At 43.4% G+C, this 20,488-nt stretch overlaps 1 protein-coding gene across 2 annotated transcripts in view; it reads right to left on the minus strand.

Annotated features, from left to right (window-relative positions):
* Positions 1–1,008: 1,008 nt before the first annotated feature.
* Positions 1,009–20,488, minus strand: part of LOC147034767 (putative E3 ubiquitin-protein ligase TRIML1) — a 28,589-nt gene continuing 9,109 nt past the window's right edge. The window contains exons 4-8 of one of the 2 annotated variants that reach the window (XM_085888568.1): positions 13,479–13,712; positions 3,176–3,198; positions 2,893–3,029; positions 2,486–2,761; positions 1,009–2,353 (exon numbers count right to left, since the gene is read on the minus strand). In XM_085888568.1, the coding sequence (XP_085744694.1) occupies positions 2,193–2,353; positions 2,486–2,761; positions 2,893–3,029; positions 3,176–3,198; positions 13,479–13,712 (831 nt within the window). In that variant the 3' untranslated portion in view covers positions 1,009–2,192. Of the gene's footprint in view, positions 2,762–2,892; positions 3,030–3,175; positions 3,199–13,478; positions 13,713–20,488 lie in introns of both variants that reach the window. The other variant, XM_085888558.1, reaches the window with a different exon arrangement.

Consider the following 20,488-nt stretch of genomic DNA (forward strand, 5'->3'; position numbering starts at 1 on the left):
AACGAGAACTAAACCAACCTCATCCATCAAACTCACTCATCCAACCAACCTCACTCATCAAACTCACTCATGTGAGTATATTAAAAGTGTTTGATATCAAATTTGTGACTTTTGTCTTTATTTTATCGGGCCAGTAGAAATTCTGCTGGGCCGGTAGAAATTCTGCTGGGCCGGTAACTTTTTCTAGTCACCGGCCCTGCTGGCCGGTGGATAAAAATGTTAATTTGCAGCCCTGCAAACAGCGTAAAAACTGAGTACTCCCTTTGGTGCCCGGTGATGACGTTATGCATCGCCTGAATATGGAATTGGGAAGGAGTGGTGTCCAATATTTCTCTGAAAACCCTCAACAAAATTTTTTGGAAACTGTCATCTATTTTTGAAACATGGCACATGTCATCTACCCCAATGGGGACTAAAGGTTGATAGCAATGACATCATCGTTGAACTAGTAAGCCAGTCATAATTGTTTTCATCGAAATCCTTATCCTAAAAATGTTTGCATGAGTAAATGGAAACCCACCAATTGTAAATGCTCGTCACATTTATCCGGCTTTTCGGCTTGCCAGCTAAATAATGTTTTCTTCTTTCAGTCCTCCCATTGTGTCGGTTAAGCTAAATTTTTGAGACCTTTTGCATTGGAGAATTCCATCCTCCTGAATGTCAGTGTCATTTTTGATACTTCATCAGGAACACCCCCCCCCCCCCCCATGTAGGATTACGATGCAAAACCATTTGGTCAAAGTGAGTGAACAATCTCATGAGAAATTACTGAACAAGCAAATGAACACACACCATTTGCACTTTATAATAGAGAAAAAATATTTTAAAAAGAACTTTGCTGTATTTAACAAAAAAATGCTAACTCATCTCACCGATTTAAAAGTAAAGAAAAATCTCAGACAACTTGCAGAAATCATTGAAATAAAAGTGATCAAACAACAATATCCCATTCCGATACCATGCTCTGACAATACATCCAGAAAAGAAGTGCAGTACAGTTTTCAGAACAACATGCTTTTATTGATGTTTGATGACAACGACGACAATCATGCGATGACAATGGTGGTGGTGTTGGAGGGGAAGTCAGAAAGATGTGATTTCTGCTCACTACAGGAACTCACACTCGTAGCCAGCTTGTCCAACACATCCACTTTTTCACTTCAACTCATCACTTTATTTTACCTCTTTCCAGCAGACTCACCTTCCCTTATGTTTGGAGACCATGATTAATGGTCATTACACATTCACAATAGCGAGTCGAGAATCGCAGAGAGGTGTTTGCAGTTCAGGAACCAAATACAGTACTGGACAGCATCAACATCTCTGCACATCTCCCCTCATGTCCCTCAGTGTTGGTGGGTGGGAGGGAGGTGACGTGGGGGTAGGGTGATGGGGGTTCACAAACTCACGAATACTGGAGGTCAATGGCTCATGAATTAGGAATCTGTGTACATTTCCCAATTCCCGAATACGTGAAACTCGCGAATATGGAGGGTTGACTGTACAATGTATCGACTGAGCAAAACAACAATCAATCGTCATGCAATTGCATCATGAAAAGAATCTTTCTAAACTTGCTGAAATTACACTGCAAATAATTATAATTAGAAATTCATTTGCAAGCAATAACAACTCAGAACAGGATCACTGCAATGCTTGAGATGGATAACTCAAGATTTACTTTTTACCTCCACCACCGAAGGTGGAAGGAGCTTACGTTTTCACCCCTGTCTGGTCTGTTTGTGTGCAGGATATCTCGAACAGTTGTGAACGGATTCGAAGGAAATTTTGTGGACAGGTTGAGTGTGTGACGAGGGAGAACTGTTTCGATTTTGGTGAAGATCTGAATTCGGATCCTGATTGGAGAATTATTTAATTTCTCGAGTGATTCTTCACTGTTCAGAGATTGGGCCAAAAACGATATATAGCATGATACTTCAAAAATGTATTGGACCCGATATGTTCTCGTGGATCAGGCATTGCGTGGCGGAGGTATACGCTTCACCAACTGCCATTCTAGTTGTGTATAAAATCTAGGCTCAGGGAAAATGTGTGAATAATGTACCTCTCGTTCTGTTATTTTAACTGACTGTTCTGCAGTTCTATGCCTCCAATATTAATTATAATGTGAGCAGTAAGAATGGGCATTTCATGATTGCAACTAAGACTGGAAACAGCAGGTTAATGAAACATCATCTACCTTCCTTTGCAAGGTGCACCAGCACAAGTGGGTCTTCATTGGTATCATCACGATTAGCACAGGGGTTCAAAGCTGGTGAAAGTGCTTGAGAAAAAGTACCACAGAAGGTATGAAGTATTGCCCTCCTATCAGCATCATAGAACTGGATTCGACCTGCAAAATAATCAAGTAAGATCCCAAGTTTTCTCAAAGGAGCCTGGATGGTGACGGGCACACTTTGTCGGTCATGGGATGCTGTATAGATATCACCACAATGAAAAAGAGCCCAGGACTCCTTGTTCATACCCAGGTCAGTAGCTTCTGGATCAAGCCCTCCCTTGCGGGGTGCTGATCTGGTAGCAAGTCCCACCACCCAATAGCTCTTGCTGCCCACAGCGACCTCCCAGTAATGAGTTCCAGCACTGAATAACTGTTGCCCCAGGACGTTGTAACGAGTGTCATACCGTTCGGCACTCTCACTTGGGCCATGTGCAGACCGACTCCATGAAACACTTTGCAGGTCTGCTGATATCTCCAAACAGGGGTGTGCTGTACGAGGATCCAATGTCACATTGCAGAAATCTGTCCCATAAAGCAAAATATTAAAAAATAAAAAAAATTCAATACGATTTAAGAGTTCCAATTTCATAATTCAAAAATTCTCAATTAAGATTTTCAAAATTTGTAAACATGATCAAAGTTTAGTTTCTCACTTGTCCAGCATCGAGGTAGTAAGTGAGCCAGGTTACATTCTAGATCTTCAGCTTGACTGCAAAGGCTTGCGATTCGTGGTGTGCTTAAGTTCACTGGCTCTACCACAGGAAGTGGTCCCTCTAACACCTTCCGTACCCTATGGACATGAGCTTGAACTCCGCATCACTTTGGGAGATACTTGTCAATGGACTCACAGCCATTGTGTTTTTCTAAGGCATGCTTAATCTACAATTCCCATGATATTTTGTCAAATGAAAAATAGTATTAAAAGTCATTGCTAACCTGGTATCTGTAGATCTGACATTCTGGAAAAATAAGAGAGACAGTCAGTTGACTTAGGTTATTTGATTTATTTAACACATCCTTCCTGAGCTCGGGCTTGGTTGAATGATGGTCAGAAAAAAAACATTCAATTAACGCAACAAAATTTAAATACGCATTTCAATAAAACAGACATTTTCAAAGCTTTTCGACTTGCACTCCTCAGGATAAAACCACAAGCAGATGAGGAAGCAGCAGCAAACTCTCATTTATAAAGTTTCAATGTAATGTCCTCAACGTTGATTGGTTGAGAGAAAGAAAGGATGGGATTAACTGATTGGTGGAACCGAAGAGCATCATGAATAATGAGTTGGCAGAAATGAAGCATCATGATTAGGCAGAGATGAACAATCATGAATAATAATTAGGTGGAGATGAATCACCAAAGAACCGGTGGAAACATAATGCTGATTAGCTGAGAGCTAGTTGGGGGTGGGGGGGGTCAGGGGTCGGGTGGTGGTTTTCATGATGACTCAAGGTTGACTGTGTAGAGTTGTCACAGTCAAGCCATCATAGTCAGAATTAGATATAACGTTCAGACAAACTGTATCTGTCTACAAAGAATGGGATTGTTTGACCTGATGAATATGGCCTCCTTTGTATGAAGATGAGCTAAACTGCATCCTCTACCCAGGATTTTAAACCAGCCAATACGGTATTACTGTACTTTGCACACTGAGAATTATTCAGTGAATGTTAACCAATTGCAGAGGTACAGGGAATAGCTGACATACTATGTACATTCTTACAAGCCCGAGTTGGTTGTCTCTGTTCGGTTGACTGACCCCATGTGATCCCCAAAGGGACGAGTTGCTCAATGCGATCCTTCAATTTCAAAGACGTGCGGCCCACATTCCGAGCATCACACTGGCACTGAAATTCGTAAATAATCATATTTATATGAGAGGCGGGCAGAACATCTTTTTGGACTGACGGAAGCAACCGGCGGGTGGTGAAAATCACGTGTGGTCCCTCTATTGGCCACAGGTGGACTCCAATCAAGTTGGAGAGACATCTCAAGGATGATAAAAAGAAATTGGATGGACTTGACCTGAATTTGGAATGTCGTAGCAAAGGGGTTGAATACTTATGGACTCAAAACATTTCAGCTTTTCCTTTTTAATTAATTTGTCTAAAATTCTGTCATTATGGGGTATTTCTTTTTTAATTAATTTGTAACAATTTCTAAAACATATTTTCACTTTGTCATTCGGGTATTTTGTGTCGATCCGTGACAAAAATCAAAATTTATCCATTTTTAGCTCGCCTGTTCGAAGAACAGAGAGCTCTCGCGATACCCTCGGCGTGAGCGTGAGCGTGAAAATGTTAAAGTTTTTGGTGCAAGTTATTTTTTCCTTTCTAATGTTTTTATCTATCACACTATTTTTATACACCCAATATATATATATATATATATATATATATATATATATATATATATTTATATATATATATATATATATATCGGGGCGTATTATGTGATACCGGTCGTCCATCCGTCCGTCTGTCTGTCTGCCCGTCCGTCCGTCTGTTCCTGTCCGCACTCTAACTCCCAGCGTTTTCAACTTTCACGTTTCATATTTGGTACATATGTACAGACTGTGGAGACGGTGTGTCGTGACATACGTTCATCATCTAAAGTGGTTGCCATGGCAACGAGGATGCTGTTTTCCATCCATTCCTGTTTGCACTCTAACTCCCAAAGTTTTCAACTTTCACATTTCATATTTGGTACATAGGTACAGACTGTGGAGACGGTGTGTCGCGACATACGTTCGTCATCTAAAGTGGTTGCCATGGCAACCAGGATGCTGTTTTCCATGTAGTAGCACAATTCTGTATATACCTACTTGTTCGGGCGTATATTGTGCTCACTTGCGCTCTTTTAACTGATTACAATATACAAATACATATATTGCTTAAAAATTATTTGGATCAGACTTCACTGCAATGCTTTATAAAAAAAAATTAATTATTTGACGAGTCTTTTAAAAACGATAAATGTATAAACAGGCGAGCATTGGGTGGCTTTGACACCAACTCTGGTAAATTCTGGCTGTTACACAACAAAATGTGAAAAAGTCAAGAGGTGTGAATACTTTTGAAGGGACGATATAATATACATAGACTGTACAAGCAAGGTATGCCTGCACATTGAAAGCAATAACGAACGGTGCTTCCCCATTGTCTCGGGTCGGTCACCTGCATTGATTTATTTTCATTTATATATTTTCATTTACGGATGCTTTCCGACGGTTCTGCCATTTTTCCCGGTGTATCAGCTTCGATGACCGTCAGCATGTGAAAATACCATGCTTCCCCATTGTCTGGGGACGCTCACCTGCATTAACTTTTTTTAATTATTCGTTTTCATTTTTAAAATATTTTCATCTGGGGATGCTTTGCGGTGACCGATTTATCCCGGTGTACTGGCTTTTTGTACACCTTTTTTTTTTTTTTTTGTACACCTTTTTTTTTTGTACACCTTTTTTGTACATTGGCACGCAAGCTTTCAGCTTTCTACGTCATCCAGAAGGTACAGATCTTTAATATGCCAGTCAGTCGGTGAGTCATTCAGTGAGTGGTTGGAATGAGCTTCATATATTACACACAGTGATCTGCAAAAGTATTCACCTGCTACCAATAATGCCGCATTTAGACCACATTCAGACATTCAGAATTTCTGCACATTCTGCAGAAACCATTTTTCTGAATGAACTTTTTTTATTACCTGCACCATCCAAGGTGAGCAGAGGTTTTTTTTCTACCCATCTGTCTGTCTTTGCCTGTGAACAAGATATCTCAAAAGGAAACTACATGTACAGGTTGGGTGTTTAACAAGGAAGAATTAATTCGATTTTGGTGAAGATCTGCATCAGGATCCAAAAATGTTTTCAGCGATACTTCATCATTGAGTGATGGGGCTAAGAATGCTATATAACACGGTATCTCAAAAGGTTATGAACAGATTCAGATGAAACTTGGGACACAAAGTGTAAACTGTTCAGCCTGGCAGAGGTTTGCGCTCTCCCGAGTATCATTCCAGTTCATCCAGAGTATCTGAAGAGATCAAACTAAACACTGCCATAGTTGAAGGAGGTTACACGTCAGGAATACCTGCAAAAACATGTACAAATCAACTCATTGGTTGTAAAATTATTCAGCCCCTGAGGTCAGTACTTGGTGGAAGTATATTTTGCAGCAATGACTGTTACGAGTGTTTTCAGGGAGGTCTCTTCCAGCTTTGTACAGTGAGATGGTGAAATCTTTGGCCATTCTTCACGTGAAAATTGCTCTTTTTCTGCCAAGTTTGATGAGGATCGTCAATGGACTGCAATCCTCAAGTCTCGCCATGAATGTTCCTTTGGTTTCAAGTCAGGACATTGACTGGGGGGGCCACTCAAGAACATTTATTTACTTCTTATTCAGCCACTCCAGTGTGGCTTTAGCTTTGTGCTTCAGATCATTGTCCTGCTGAAAGGTTAATATCCGACCGAGTTTCAGATCCATGGCTGACTCAAGCTGGTTTCCATCAAGAATTCTCATGTACATTACACCGTCCATTGTCCCTTCTGTCCTGACAAGCTTGCCAGTCCCTGCTGACAAAAAGCAGCCCCATCGTATGACGCTGCCACCACCACACTTGGCAGTAGGGATAGTGTTGAATGGGGATGTTTCGTGCTCGGCTTGTGCCAGACCTAACACTTTGAATTTAGACTAAAATGTTCAATTTTGTCCCATCTGATCTTACACACACACACACACACACACGCACACACACACACGCACGCACGCACACAACTCGACTCCTCCCATGCTCTAATGGCCGAAGAAAGCTGCATAAAGCAACCATGAAACGCTACCCAAGGTAAGACATTTGCTGTTTCAAACCCTTCCCATTGGTTCCGGTTCTTGAGCGACAGTGGCGGTTCTGCTTCAGGGTCTCTGCCGACTTTCTCAAAGATAAGTTTTCTGGTCGTTTTTGTCACGTTTTTACTGTCATTTTGTTATCTCTGTGTTTACGGTGTGTTCCTAGTTCGGTCCTGTGTTAAAACGTGTGCTAATTGTGGAGTTTTCGTCGTATTTTCATGTCGGGCTTCCTTGAGGCCTATGCTTCTTCGCGTTTGTGTGCACGATCATGTTTATTGTATTTTCTCCTGATTATCATCAGTTTTTATTTTCTCCACTTTTCCCTCCACCCTCATTCTATCCCTCTCAACTATACCCTCCATTTCATGTCTTAAAATATATTAAAAAAATACAACAAAAAAACCCCTTATACCTCACGTTGTACCCCACGTGACCACGTGACTTGCTGTACCGACTCTTCTTCCTCCTTCCTCTGCCGATCTACCATCGACTACTTTTGCCAACCCACACTCACCATACACCTTCATGATTTTTTCTTCAACCTTTCTTTTACCTGATTTTACTTAATGTTTGAAAAAAACAAAATTCTTTATTCTTCTAACCTCTCCTGTTCCACCTGTCACACATAATCATGTGTTTCATCCTTCCCCTACCCCCACCTCTCCCATCGCCTTCCTGCACTTTGGCTGTGCCTACTCTCATCGTCTCCCCTCCCTCTCAACCCTCCCTTGCAAAGGAACCTTCATATCTCTTCCCCCTCCAAGCTTCCCTCTCACCTTTCTCAAAAACTCCCCCCTTAACCCTTCTCTCTCCTCCCTCCCCTCTCACCCTCCTCCCCCCACTCCTCCACTCCCTCCCTCTTCCCAAACTGCCCCCCCTCAAATCCACAAAGGTGCTTCCTCACCCACCCTCTGTCTTCCACCTCATCACTCCTCCAATCTTCACCTGCCCTCTCGTATTACTCCCCACGGTACCTCAACCCATCATCACCGAGCCTTTTCTCGTCCTCATCCGGCCCTCTCCACAAGCTCTTCTACAATCCTCCACACTCTTTCAACAACTCTCCTGACTTCCCCCCTCCTCCCTCATCCTATCCTCTCCCTCCCATCTCCTACATGCAAAGCCTCCTCCCCTCCCTCTTCCTTAACAGTGTGGATCTCAAATATCCAGAGCCTTCACTCAAACCTGACAGATCTTTCCATACAGGTTGCCACTGACAAACCAGACATCATGTGCTTAACAGAAACTTTCCTCCTTCAAAACGTCCCTGACTCCCTCGTATCTCTCCCTGGTTACTCGCTAATCCGGTGTGACAGACCTGACCCTCGTCCTGGCGGCGGGGTTTCTCTCTTCATCAAAGACTCCATTCCTCACTCACCATGCAATCCCCTCTCTCTCCCACCCACACCGCCAGGAATACCTTTGGCTACGGCTTCCCCTCCACTCCCACCTCATGTTTATATGTGTGTTGTATCATCCACCAAACAGCGATGACTCCATTTACAACTCATTCTCCAAAAACATGGACCAACTTCTATCCTCTCATCCCAACTGTCTCTTCCTCATATGTGGTGACTTCAACTGTCATCATGCCAGTTGGTTGGATATGGGTACCTCTCTCACCTGCCATGGCACTTCAACAAAAGACTTCTGTGACTCATTGGGACTGACACAATCGGTCAACTTCCTGAACCGGATCTCAACCAATGGAACTCCATCTCTTCTGGATCTGATGTTGACCAATTTCCCTGAAAATATCTGCTGTTCTTCCTCCGCTCCAATCGGTTCATCTGACCACGTGCTTGAAAAAGTCGACATCTCTCTGGCTGTTATTGGAAAACCACCTCAGCGCAGTCAAGTCTGGCATTTCACTCAGGACCACTGGCAGGAACTTGAAGCAGCCATCAAATTTCTAGACTTGTTTCTCCTCTCTACTTCTTCCGACATCAACTCGTCCTGGGAATTATTTCATTGAAACTTGCTCTCCCTCTCTCTCGTGCACAGATTTATCCCCTCTTGTCTTCACTTGCCCTACCCTTCCTCCCGTCAATGGTTCACTGAAGCTTGTGGTGGGGCAGTTGTCCTGAAACAACTTGCCTTTGTCTCATGAAAGGCAAATCCAACTGAAGGCAATCTCAGTTCTTTCCACAAACCTCAGGACAAGTGTGTATCTACCCTCAGGAGAGCCAGGAAACAACATGTTTCTCATCTCAAGTCTGAGCTCTCAAACCTGTCTCCCTCCTCCAAATCCTGGTGGCATCTAGTGAAGTCTGTTTCTGGTGTATGTTCCCCCTCCATCCCCTCCCTTACCTCAAATGGCCGCACAGCTGACACTGCACGTGAAGAGAATGAATGCCAAAACTCTGTGTTTGCTTCTAAATATTGTGTCCCAAAGCAATTGCTTTCTCTACCCACCTTACACAGTCACACCCAACTGTCCCTGGACTCTGTGTCCTTTTCTCCTGACAAGGTGGAGAGCTTGCTGTCAAACCTCGACTCAGATTCTGTAACCGATCCAGACGGCATCAGCCCACGTGCCCTAAAAAACCTGCTCCTCTGCTCTTGCTCACCCTCTCTCTGTTCTACTCACCCTCTCATTTGCTTAAGGGTCATCTGCCATCTGCTGCGAAATCAGTAAACATTAATGCTCTGCATTAAAAAGGTTCAAAAACAGATCTCTGCAAGTACAGACCAATTAGCCTTCTCCCAATCATCAGCAAGGTTATGGAATCCATCATCACTTCAGACATTAAATCCTTCCTCTTTTCCAATGGGTTGATTTCTGATCATCAATTTGGTTTCAGACCAGGTCACTCTACCCTGGATATGCTGCTTCTGCTCTCCCAACAATGGATGGAGATCCTCAATGCCAGACATGAAATGAGAGCCATACCGCGTGCCTCCAATATGGTCTGGCACCCTGCCCTGCTCACCAAATTATCTTCCTATGGTATCCAAGGACATCTCCACTCATGGCTCGCAGACTTCCTCCCCTGCCAAAGTCAACGTGTGGCCCTAAATGGAGTTCTTTCATCACCTCTTCCTGTCCAGGCTGGAGTTTCTCAGGCAATGTTGTGGACCCTGTTCTATTCCTGGTTTTCATCAATGATCTCTCTGATTCTCTGGAAAATCCTCTTTATATTTTTGCTGATGACTCCACTCTTTGCCGTACCATCTGTGATCCTTCGGATTGGCAAGCAGCAGCCTCTTCACTATCTACAGATTTGGATAAAATCACAAACTGGTGCAACACATGGAACATGTCTTTCAATCCAGACAAATCTCACACTCTCACTTTGTCTCTCCGAAGGGACCGTTTGGAACCCCCCCCCCCCAACAATAAGTCCTTTCATTCAAGCTTCTGGGTCTCACTATCTACAACGATCTATCCTGCAAAAGCTACATTTCCAAATTGACCTCCAAAGCCAGTTGCCGACTCCATCGTGCAAAGTCATTCCTTGGCACACCTGAGCTCCTGACCACATGAAAAACTTTCATCCGCAGCCTGATGGAGTCATGCTCTCCCATCCGGCCTGGTGCTCCTGCCTCACACCTCGCTTGGATTCACGCTGTGGAAACCAAGGCATTTAGGATCATTGGTATCTCCTGCGATGAGGCCGAGTCTTTGCGTCTCTCACTCTCTCACCGCAGGCAGGTCAGTGGTCTTTCTGCCTTCTTCCTTCACCTCTCCCACCTCACCCCCCTGCTTTGTCTAAGATATGTCTCCCCCCCCCCCCCACATTTCTGCAGGGAGCTCAAGGTCCACCATCAACCCTCTTATGGTAAAACTACCAAAATCAAAAATCACTGCTCACCTTCACTCTTTCATTCCTCGTTTTTTCCCCACCTTTGGAACACTCTCTTCAATCCCATTCTTCCCTCCGGATCTTCAAAAAAGCTGTTCACCACCACCTCTTATCTTTGCCCATCCAAAATCAGGATATTTTCCACCCCGCTCATCCAACCCAAACCCACCTCCTTCAAATTCCCTGCTTTCCTTCCTGAAAGTCCCTGTGGTGTCCATCTTGTTTACCCTGTGTACCCCACCCCATCCCCCTCTCTCTTCCGGAGATCTCCTCACGTCTCTGTTCCCCACTGTTTTGTCCTTCCTTTTGCCACCGCTCTTGTCTCCTGCTCCCCTTATTGTGCGTTTCTATGTGTTAGCTCTCTTACGAGCCTCGACAGTGTATTTTTTTTAAAAACCCCAAAAAACCCCTTCCCAGAGATCCTCCATAGCTATAAAGACGTTCCCACATCGTACACACAATCACACATGAGAATCCCAATGCAACACACCGCCAAAGTTGCCAGACCGACTTCATCGCTTGTTGGCGAATGGTCATGACAGCACAGACAGAAATGCATACCAACGAGGCTTCCAAGCATGTACCACATGCAAATGTGAAAAAAAACAGTCAATATATAAATGAAAAACAAAGACCCAATCACATCTCTTATCTGTGACTGAAGGAAATAACCAATAAGCTCTCACCTAATCAATAACCCCAAATGGCTCGGATTATAGATAAAACAACTCCTCCCAGGCTCTTAAAGCTGAAGAAAACTGCATAATGCAACCATGAAAGGCTACACAAGGTAAGCTCTTTGCCATTTCAAACCCTTCTCAGAGTTCCTCCACAGCTGTGAAGACATTCACAAACAGCACACACATGAGAATCCCATTGCTGCACACACACTGAGCTGCTGCATTCGCCAAGAAGTGATGAAACCGGTCCAGTGGCTGAGGTAGGGGTGTCTTATTGGGATTCTCATGGGTGTACTATGTGTGAATGTCTATGCAGCTGTGGAGGAACTCTGGGAAGGCTTTTCTGTTTCAAACCCAATCTGGGTTCCTCTACAGGTATAGTTTATTTTAGGATTTGTTTGTCGCATGGTCTGTTCGAGGGCTGTATTTTATAGGGGTTAATGGTTTTTGGAGATTTATTATTGTGGTCGCCGTTCTGCACATATGTCTTTCACACCACCCACAAATCTATTTGTTGAATTAACTTTGTCTTTGGCTCATCCTGCTTGCTTGTGAAAGTTTCATCCGGCGGCTTTGGAGAAAATTTGTTTGAGATAGAGATTGGCCGTGGTCTTAAACTGCGAACAGTTCGCCCGACATGGACGTTTGGTTGCTCGGCCAAAAGATAACATCTGTCCCGTGATTGCTTCGTCGCGTCACTTACCCAGCACAGAGTTTTCAATTGGCACATTAACACGAATTGGGCATGGATATGATCTCAAAAATCATACACATGTTATACATCACATATCACTCACACACACACACACACACACACACACACACACACACACACACACACACACACACACACACACACACACACACACACACACACACACACACACACACTTTGAGACCTGAGGGCTCCGTCCCACCTTCTGAAACCCACATATGGAGATAACCAATGATGCACACACCTCACAAGACAAGACAAGACTATTAGACGAGACAGACGCAGCCACTGAGCTTGGGGGAAGTGCTGTCACTTCTCAGGGTACTCTGGGTACCAGCGCGGTCGAAACAATGGCACCGCTTTTCTCACCACATTCAGTGGGGCATTTCTCAAGGAGGAATTTCCTGAACATGAGGCACATGCCATTTCTAAAGTCTTTGGTCTGACTCAGCCGGGGTTCGAACCACCGACCTGCCAGATTCGGAGCAGACACTCTAACCGTGACACCACGGAGTCTGGTGCAATGTTGCAAAGTTTAAACCTTTTTTGCTCAAAAACCTTTGAATATTTTGCTTTAATGTTGCAGATATCTATTCCTCATGACATTATCTCAACCTGATTAGATGAAGGCTGTGATTGACTAAATTATGTTGCGACGGCAACAATCTCGGTAACCTGACTTGTGTGGCGATATTAACTGGCTGGATTCCATGGTTCACCGACTCAGGGTGGCGGCTGGTGATTTCCTATTTCTCGGAAGTCTGGAATTTCATTTATTTTGAAAAGTTTCGGCTTGAATTGGTGAGAATGTTGCCTGGGGAAGTGTTGACTGTTAATCAGCTCTGGTGTAATGATGGTAATTGTAATGCTGCTGGCTGTTAAGGTGCACCAGCAGATGGACAAGTCAATTTCATTTTTCGTGGGACGCTGAAATTTCCTCCTTGCAGATGAATACCATGTGATCGGTTACTCTTACCTACGATCAGCATATTTATACCACAATGGATGCTGTCCTTTTAACACTGGCAATTTATCATTAAAATAAGACTTCATCTGAAGACTGAAGTTTGTCTGCATTTATTACTTTCTTTGCTCTGACGAAGTTAAAGTAAAATGTCAGCAGCACTACTTTACCCAAGGTGCTGAACCATACTCATCACCTTTCATTTGATAAAATCCAGCAAGAAACAAACCTTCAGTACTTCATAGATGTCACCGACAGAGAGTAATCGGTCCAAGACAGTTGCAAGGGATTGCAGATCATCTCGGCGAGCCAACCAGCGCTTGATCTGACGTCCAGCAGCAGCCCGAGCGAGACCTTCCTCAGCTTGTACCAAGCACCGTGCATTCTGCTCATCCTCATGAAGCAAGTCCAACAGGTGCCTGTATCGGCCTTCCAAGTCCTTTTGTGCCTCCTCCGCAGCTTTCTGTTTTGGAAGAATGAAGACGGATACTGGAAATGCAGTGAGTTTGGACGCGACGTTCAGACAACACAGAACATTATTGAGATTCATCCTTTTTGTTGTGTAAATTCCTTTCTGCCAATATCCTTTAGAAAATATTGTTTAATCTACATTTGCACAACTTCAAAACAATTTGCAACAAACATAGTGCAGTCTTTTCAGTAAAAACAAAAACAAAAACAAACAAAAAAAACCTGCAATTTTATTTTCATTGGGAAGCAGTAAATTTATATAAATAAAATTTGAGGCTGCATCATGAGGGGTATCTTGCTTTTGTCACTCAAATCGGTGTAGTAGAAACAAGGGCACTCGGTGGAGCGCGTACCTCCGCCACACAATGCCTGATCCACGCGAACATATCGGGGCCCAATACATTTTTGAAATATCGTGCTATATATCGTTTTTGGCCCCATCTCTAAAGGATGACGAGTCACATGAAAAAAATTAAATAATTCTTGTATCCAGATACGGATTTGGATCTTCACCAAAAGCGAATCAATTTATCATGGTCACACAGCCAACCTGCCCACCAAGTTTCATCCTAAACTGTTCACAACTTTCTGAGATATCCTGCACACAGACAAACAGGGGTGAAAACATAAACTCTGTCGACCTTCAGTGGTGGAGGTAAAGATATATATATATATATATATATATATATATATATATATATATATATATATATATATATATATATATATATATATATATATATTGGAGCAAATGTGTGTGATGATGTATTGATATATGTCCACTCTTCACCAATTGGTTGGACAGCTGACCTGACGTCACCCACAATTATAACCTGAAATACTTAAAATAAAGAACCCAGATGACCCAAAAGACCCCCCCCCCTGGGAACTCAAAAGACCCAAACAACCCCAAAGACCCAAACAACCCTGAGGACCTAAATGACCTCGAGGACCCCCCCAAAAACCAAAAGATTGAAAACACCCCGGCGATGACACAATGGACCCCAAAGACCCAAAGGACCCTGAAAACCCAAAATAGCCTGAAGACCCTTAAATACTCAAAATACCCTGAAGACTGAGAAACCCCAAAGATCCCAAAGTCCCAAAGGACTGAAAAGACCCCAAAGACCCAAAAGATCCAGAAGACCCAAAATAGCCCGAAGATCCTTAAAGACACAAAATTCCTGGACTGAAAAGACCCCAAAGATCCAAAAGTCCCAAAAGACTGAAAATACCCAGAAGACCTAAAATACACCAAAGACCAAAAAGACCCTGAAGACCCAAAAGATCCAAAAGACCCAGAAGTCCCAAAAGACCTTCAAAGACCTTAAAAACCCAAAAGGCTCCAAAGACCACAAAGACCAAAAAAAGCTCCAAAGACCCCAAGGACCCAAAAGACCTCAACGACCCAAAACAGCAAAAAGACCCCAAAGTCTCAAAAGACAGGGGTATTTTGGGTCTTTTGGATCTTTTCAAAGATTCAAAATACCCCGAAGATCCAAAAGACCCCGAACACCCTTAAAGATACACAGGGAACTTTGGTGCATGAGAAGGCCATTCGACCGATCATGACTGCATTGCTCCTGTCCCCGTATGGTAAGAACGATGTTGGAACCAACTGAAGACGGAACATTAAATTCACAATCACTTCCCCCTTTCTTCCCTTATAGGCCAACGGTAAACCTCGATAAAGGGCTCTATTTTAGGAGTTTAATAAACCGGCTTGACACAAAGCTACAACAGGTCTCATATGAAAGATGGTGATCTCAGTAACCCTGTTGTCCTCATATTTTGGTGTGCGGTCCATGAAATATTCACATTTGAAGGATACACCCGTCTGAATATTTGGACCATTTCAGAAAATTTGGACCGAAATTCATGGCTCTATCATCAAACAAATCCACCTTGACACACTTCATCTGTAGTCACGTCATGTAACATGCACCAGCAGCAAAATACCTTTCAGATCACCGAGAAAAGTGGATCTATTTGGCTGGTGGCTTCTCTGATGGTTCACTAACAGCATGCCTTTCATCTGCAGGAATGTATCATGACAGTCAACTCACATCAATGCAGGAAGAGGCAGATTCTCGGATATTTCTTCATGTGAAGCATGCCGATGATGAGTTCAGACGTAACAATGTGCGTGGGTCCATTACAATCAAATCAGCAGACACTGATGTGCTTGTCTTAGCAGTCCACTACTTTCCACAGTTGCGGGACACTGCCGAAATATGGATAGAGAAATGAACATCAGCAGGATGCAAGCTTATCCCGGTCCATCAGATATGTTACAGCTTGCTTCCAGAAACATGTACCCGGCTTCCTGCGTTTAATGCCCTGACAGGATGTGACTCTGTATCGGCATTCTTCGGCTATGGTAAAAAGAAAGCATGGAAAGCTATGAAGACACTGCATCTTCAGAATAATGGTCCACACCTCGAAGTCCTCGCCACTGACTATCTCCAGGAGGCTGTGGCTACTTCAAGACATTTAGTCAGTGCCATGTATGATTCTCAAGGGAAATATATGGATGCACACACAAATTTGAATGATCTTTGGGAGAAACTCGCAGCGACCAAAGATGTCCCAGTGCATAAGTTGCCTCCGTCCGAACCAGCTTTTCTCGAACATGTGAAGAGATCCGTTCACCAAACCCGAGTATGGATGAATGCCCACCTGGCAAATCCAGAAATTCCCACACCGGAGGGTCGTGGATGGTACAGAGGAGAAGGTGTGTTGCATCCCACATCGTTTGATGGACCCACATCAGCGGAGATGTTAGATGGTCTTGTGTGTTCATGCCGTGGTAGTGAACCATGTACCAACAGCTGCAGCTGCTCACAAGACAGTTTGCCTTGCACTCACGAGTGCATGTGTGCCACCAGTGACAGGCAGCGTGGCAACGAACTGTCACATGGTGACCAAAATGACACGGACAGTGATGGTTGAACATATCGAGGACACTCGCTCAAAATATATGTTTTAGTTCATTTCTCGTAGAACAATGTGTATTGGTGTAACATGTAGTTATCACATCGCTTGTGCAAACTTCAGTCACTATATCGTATAATTTGCTCGTAGAAATTTATTTCAAAATATTCTCATTATATTGATATGGTAAACTGAACACATATCAAATAAAGAAAAAATATGACAATTGGCAGATGTTTGTTTCTGTCGTTGATGATTTTCGAAGTTAGCGGTCCGGAAATTACGTCTTTTTTTCTATTAAAAGCACTCAAATGTTCATATATTTATCTTGAAGTATTCCATTAAGTAACTAGTAGTATTCTCCTGTTCATTCTGCACATTTCAATACCAATCATGTAAAAATAGGGCGCATTGCTTTGTAGTTATGGCTGATTCACTGATTTTCGGAAATGGTCAAAATTTTCTAACGGGGGTATCTTTCAGGTGTGAATATTTCATTCAAAGTTTAAGAATGAATGCTTTCGTGCGGAGGGGTAAAGCGACTTTCACGCCACACTGGAGAGTAACAATCAGTTATTCATCAAACTTATAAATGAAGCATTCAATTAAAGTTCCACGAACTGGCGTACATTATACAGTCACGTCGGCATGAACAGATTTTAAATCCTTCACTTGAATATTCAGTAATACATAATCATGCAGAGAACTTGGCTTTATACTCCATTCTCCATTCTCCAAGTACAGGTACTACAGAGAGTACATTCTCCATTCTCTAAACTTATCAAAGTTTACCACTCCTTATCCCAACTCTCTTCCTAAATTGTGAGAATTTCAATTGTCACCATGCAAAATTGGCTGAGTGTTGGTACCACTTACACCAGCCATGACACTTCAACAAAGAACTTCTGTAACTTCATGGGACCAATTTGATCTGGAAACATTCCAACCAGGATTTCTCCCATTGGCAAATCTTCCCTTCTGGGCTTGTTGATGACCAACCTCCCCACAATATATATCCTGCTCTTCCTCTGCTCCAATTGGTTCAAATGATCATATGCTCGTGAAAGTCAACATTAATCTGGCTATTCTCGGAGAGCTGTCTCAACACCAGCATGTCTGGGAGTTCACTCAGGTGGATTGGCAGGGACTGCAAACCACCATCTCACTTCAGGAGAGATCTCCTACATCTACTCTCCCTGGGAATTCCTCGACAAAAACCTGCTCTCTCTCTCTCTCTCTGATGCACAGATCCATCCCATCTCATCTTCAGTTATTCTATCCACATTCCCACCAATGGCACACTGAATTATGTGGCAAGGCAGTTGCTCTGAAACAGCTTTCCTTTTCTTCCTGGAAAAGAACCCAACAAAAGACAATCTTAGCTCATTCCACAAAGCCCCCAACAAGTGTTTGTCCACTCTCAGAGACAGAAAACATCTGTCCAACTTCAACATTGAACTTTCGAACTCGACTCACTCATTATCAACACGATGGTGCCTTGTTAAGTCTGTCCCCAGAGTACGCTCCCCCTCCATTCTTTCCCTCACTTTGAATGGTACCACAGCCGACGCTACACGGGAGAAGGCCAGATGCCTTAATTCCGTGTTTACTTCTGAATCTTGCATCCACGACCACTCAATCTCAGTACCCACCCTACACAGTCGCACCAAACTCAAACTGGACTCTTTTGTCTTTTGCACCTGAGAAGGTGGAGAAGTTTCTGGCAACCCCAGACTCCGATTCTGCAACTGGACCGGACAGCATCAGTTCACATCATAAATACCTGCTCTGCTGCTCTTGCTCATCCTCTGTCTTTTTCACCCTATCATTTGCCCTGTGCCATCTGCTTGGAAATCTGTCGTCACTGCATTACATAAAAATGGTGTAAAAACTGATCCCCTTTCTACAGACCCATCAGCTTACTTCCAATCATCAGCTAGGTCATGGAATCCATCATCACAGTTGATATGAAATCCTTCCTTTTCTCCAACAGCCTCATCTCAGATCACCGATTTGGATTCAAACCAGGTCACTCCACCTTGGACATGCTGTTTCTGCTCACACAAAATGGACGAAGGCCCTCAATGTCAGACGTGAGATCAGGGCTGTCTCTCTTTTATGATTATTATTATTTTTTTGTATCCCAAGTCGAGGTTCGTGTGAAAGCGAAGACACAGAAACATATAACAAGGCAGGAGGCAAGAGGGGCAAGAGAGGGAAGCACAAAATAGTAGGGAGAAAAGTCAATAGGATATCTGTGGAAGGGAGAAGGATGGCGCAGGTTACACGAGGTAAACAACATGGTAATACAGGGACTTTCAGGAAGGAAAACCGGGAATTTGAAGGAGTTGCGTTTTGGGTGGATTAACGGAGGAAGTAAAGATCAAGAGTTTGGATGGGGGAAGACATGAGATGGTGGTGAACAGCTGTTTTGAAGACCTGGAGGGAGGAGTGGGATTGAAGGGAGTGTGGGAGTTTGTTCCAAAGGCAGGGAAAAAGAAAAAATAAAGAGTGAAGGTGAACAGTGATTCTTGATTTTGGTTGACTTTGGGCACCCTGAGAAAATATTTGGGGGACAGATCACAGACAGAGCGGGGGGGGGGGGGGCAAGGCTGGAGAGAAGATGGTGTAAGACAGAAAGACTACCGGCCTGCCTCCAGTTGGAGAGTGAGAGACCCATCGACTCAGCTTCATCGTGGGAGATCCCAATGATCCTGAAAGCCTTGGTTTCCACAGCGTGAAGTCGAGCGAGGTGTGAGGCAGGAGAATCACCCCAAAGGGGAGAGCAGTGCTCCATCAAGCTGCGGATGAAAGCTTTGTAAGTGGGTAAAATCTCAGGTGTGCCAAAGATGGATATTGCATGACGTAGAATGCCGAGTCAGCGACTGGCTGTGGAAGCCAGCTTGGAAAAGTGGCTTTCCCAAGAAAATTGTGGCAGATGGTGAGACCTGTGAAAACTGAATTATTAAAATTAAATTTATAATCATATAAAATGCAAATTAACTTCGTTTAGTTCTTTTAAGAAATAATTTGTCAGTGTACATGCTGAGAAAACCCAGAAGAAAACACACACATTATCTTTACTTTAGTCGTCCATAACCTTTGTTAAATCTTATCTGTTTAGTGTACCATTGACCTGTGATCAAGTCGTCATCAGGGCAAAACAATGACTCTCTCCTACCCCCCCCCCCAAACACACACACGCACACCCCTCTCCTTGAATCTGAAAACGAACTCCAAAACAAACCAAAACCTATCTCTGTGGCATATTTGAAGTTCACAAAGTTCCAGTTGATAAACTGTATATATATATATATATATACACACTCAATATGCTATGTAATCTTAAGCCTTTGGCTCACAATACCATTGAGAGTCGAGGTCTTCCTTCTGTGCACAGAAGAAGATGGGGGGTGGGGGGGGGGAGGTTCCAGACAGCCCTTTCAGAGAGACATCGTGAGAGTGTGAGATTTGTCAGGATTGAAAGACATGTTCCAAGTGTTTGACCAGCTTGTGATTTTATCCAGATCTGCAGAGAGTGAAGAGGCTGCTGCCTGCTGATCAGAGGGATTATAGATGGTACGGCAGAGGGTGGAGTCATCAAAAAAGAGAAAAAGAGGATTTTCAATGGAATCTGAGAGATCATTGATGAAAACCAGAAAAAGAACAGGGCCAGGAACACTGCCTTGGGGAACTCCAGCCTGGATGGGAAGAGGAGATGAGAGAATTCCATTAAGAGCCGCGCATTGACTGTGACATAAGAAGTCCACAAGTCATAAGTGGAGATTGCCTTGGATACCACAAGAAGAGAGTTTGGTGAACAGTGTGGGATGC

Source organism: Eptatretus burgeri, chromosome 1 (genome assembly GCF_056783735.1).
Source record: "Eptatretus burgeri isolate ZD-2024b chromosome 1, Ebu_testis_v1, whole genome shotgun sequence".
Taxonomy (NCBI): Eukaryota; Metazoa; Chordata; class Myxini; order Myxiniformes; family Myxinidae; genus Eptatretus; species Eptatretus burgeri.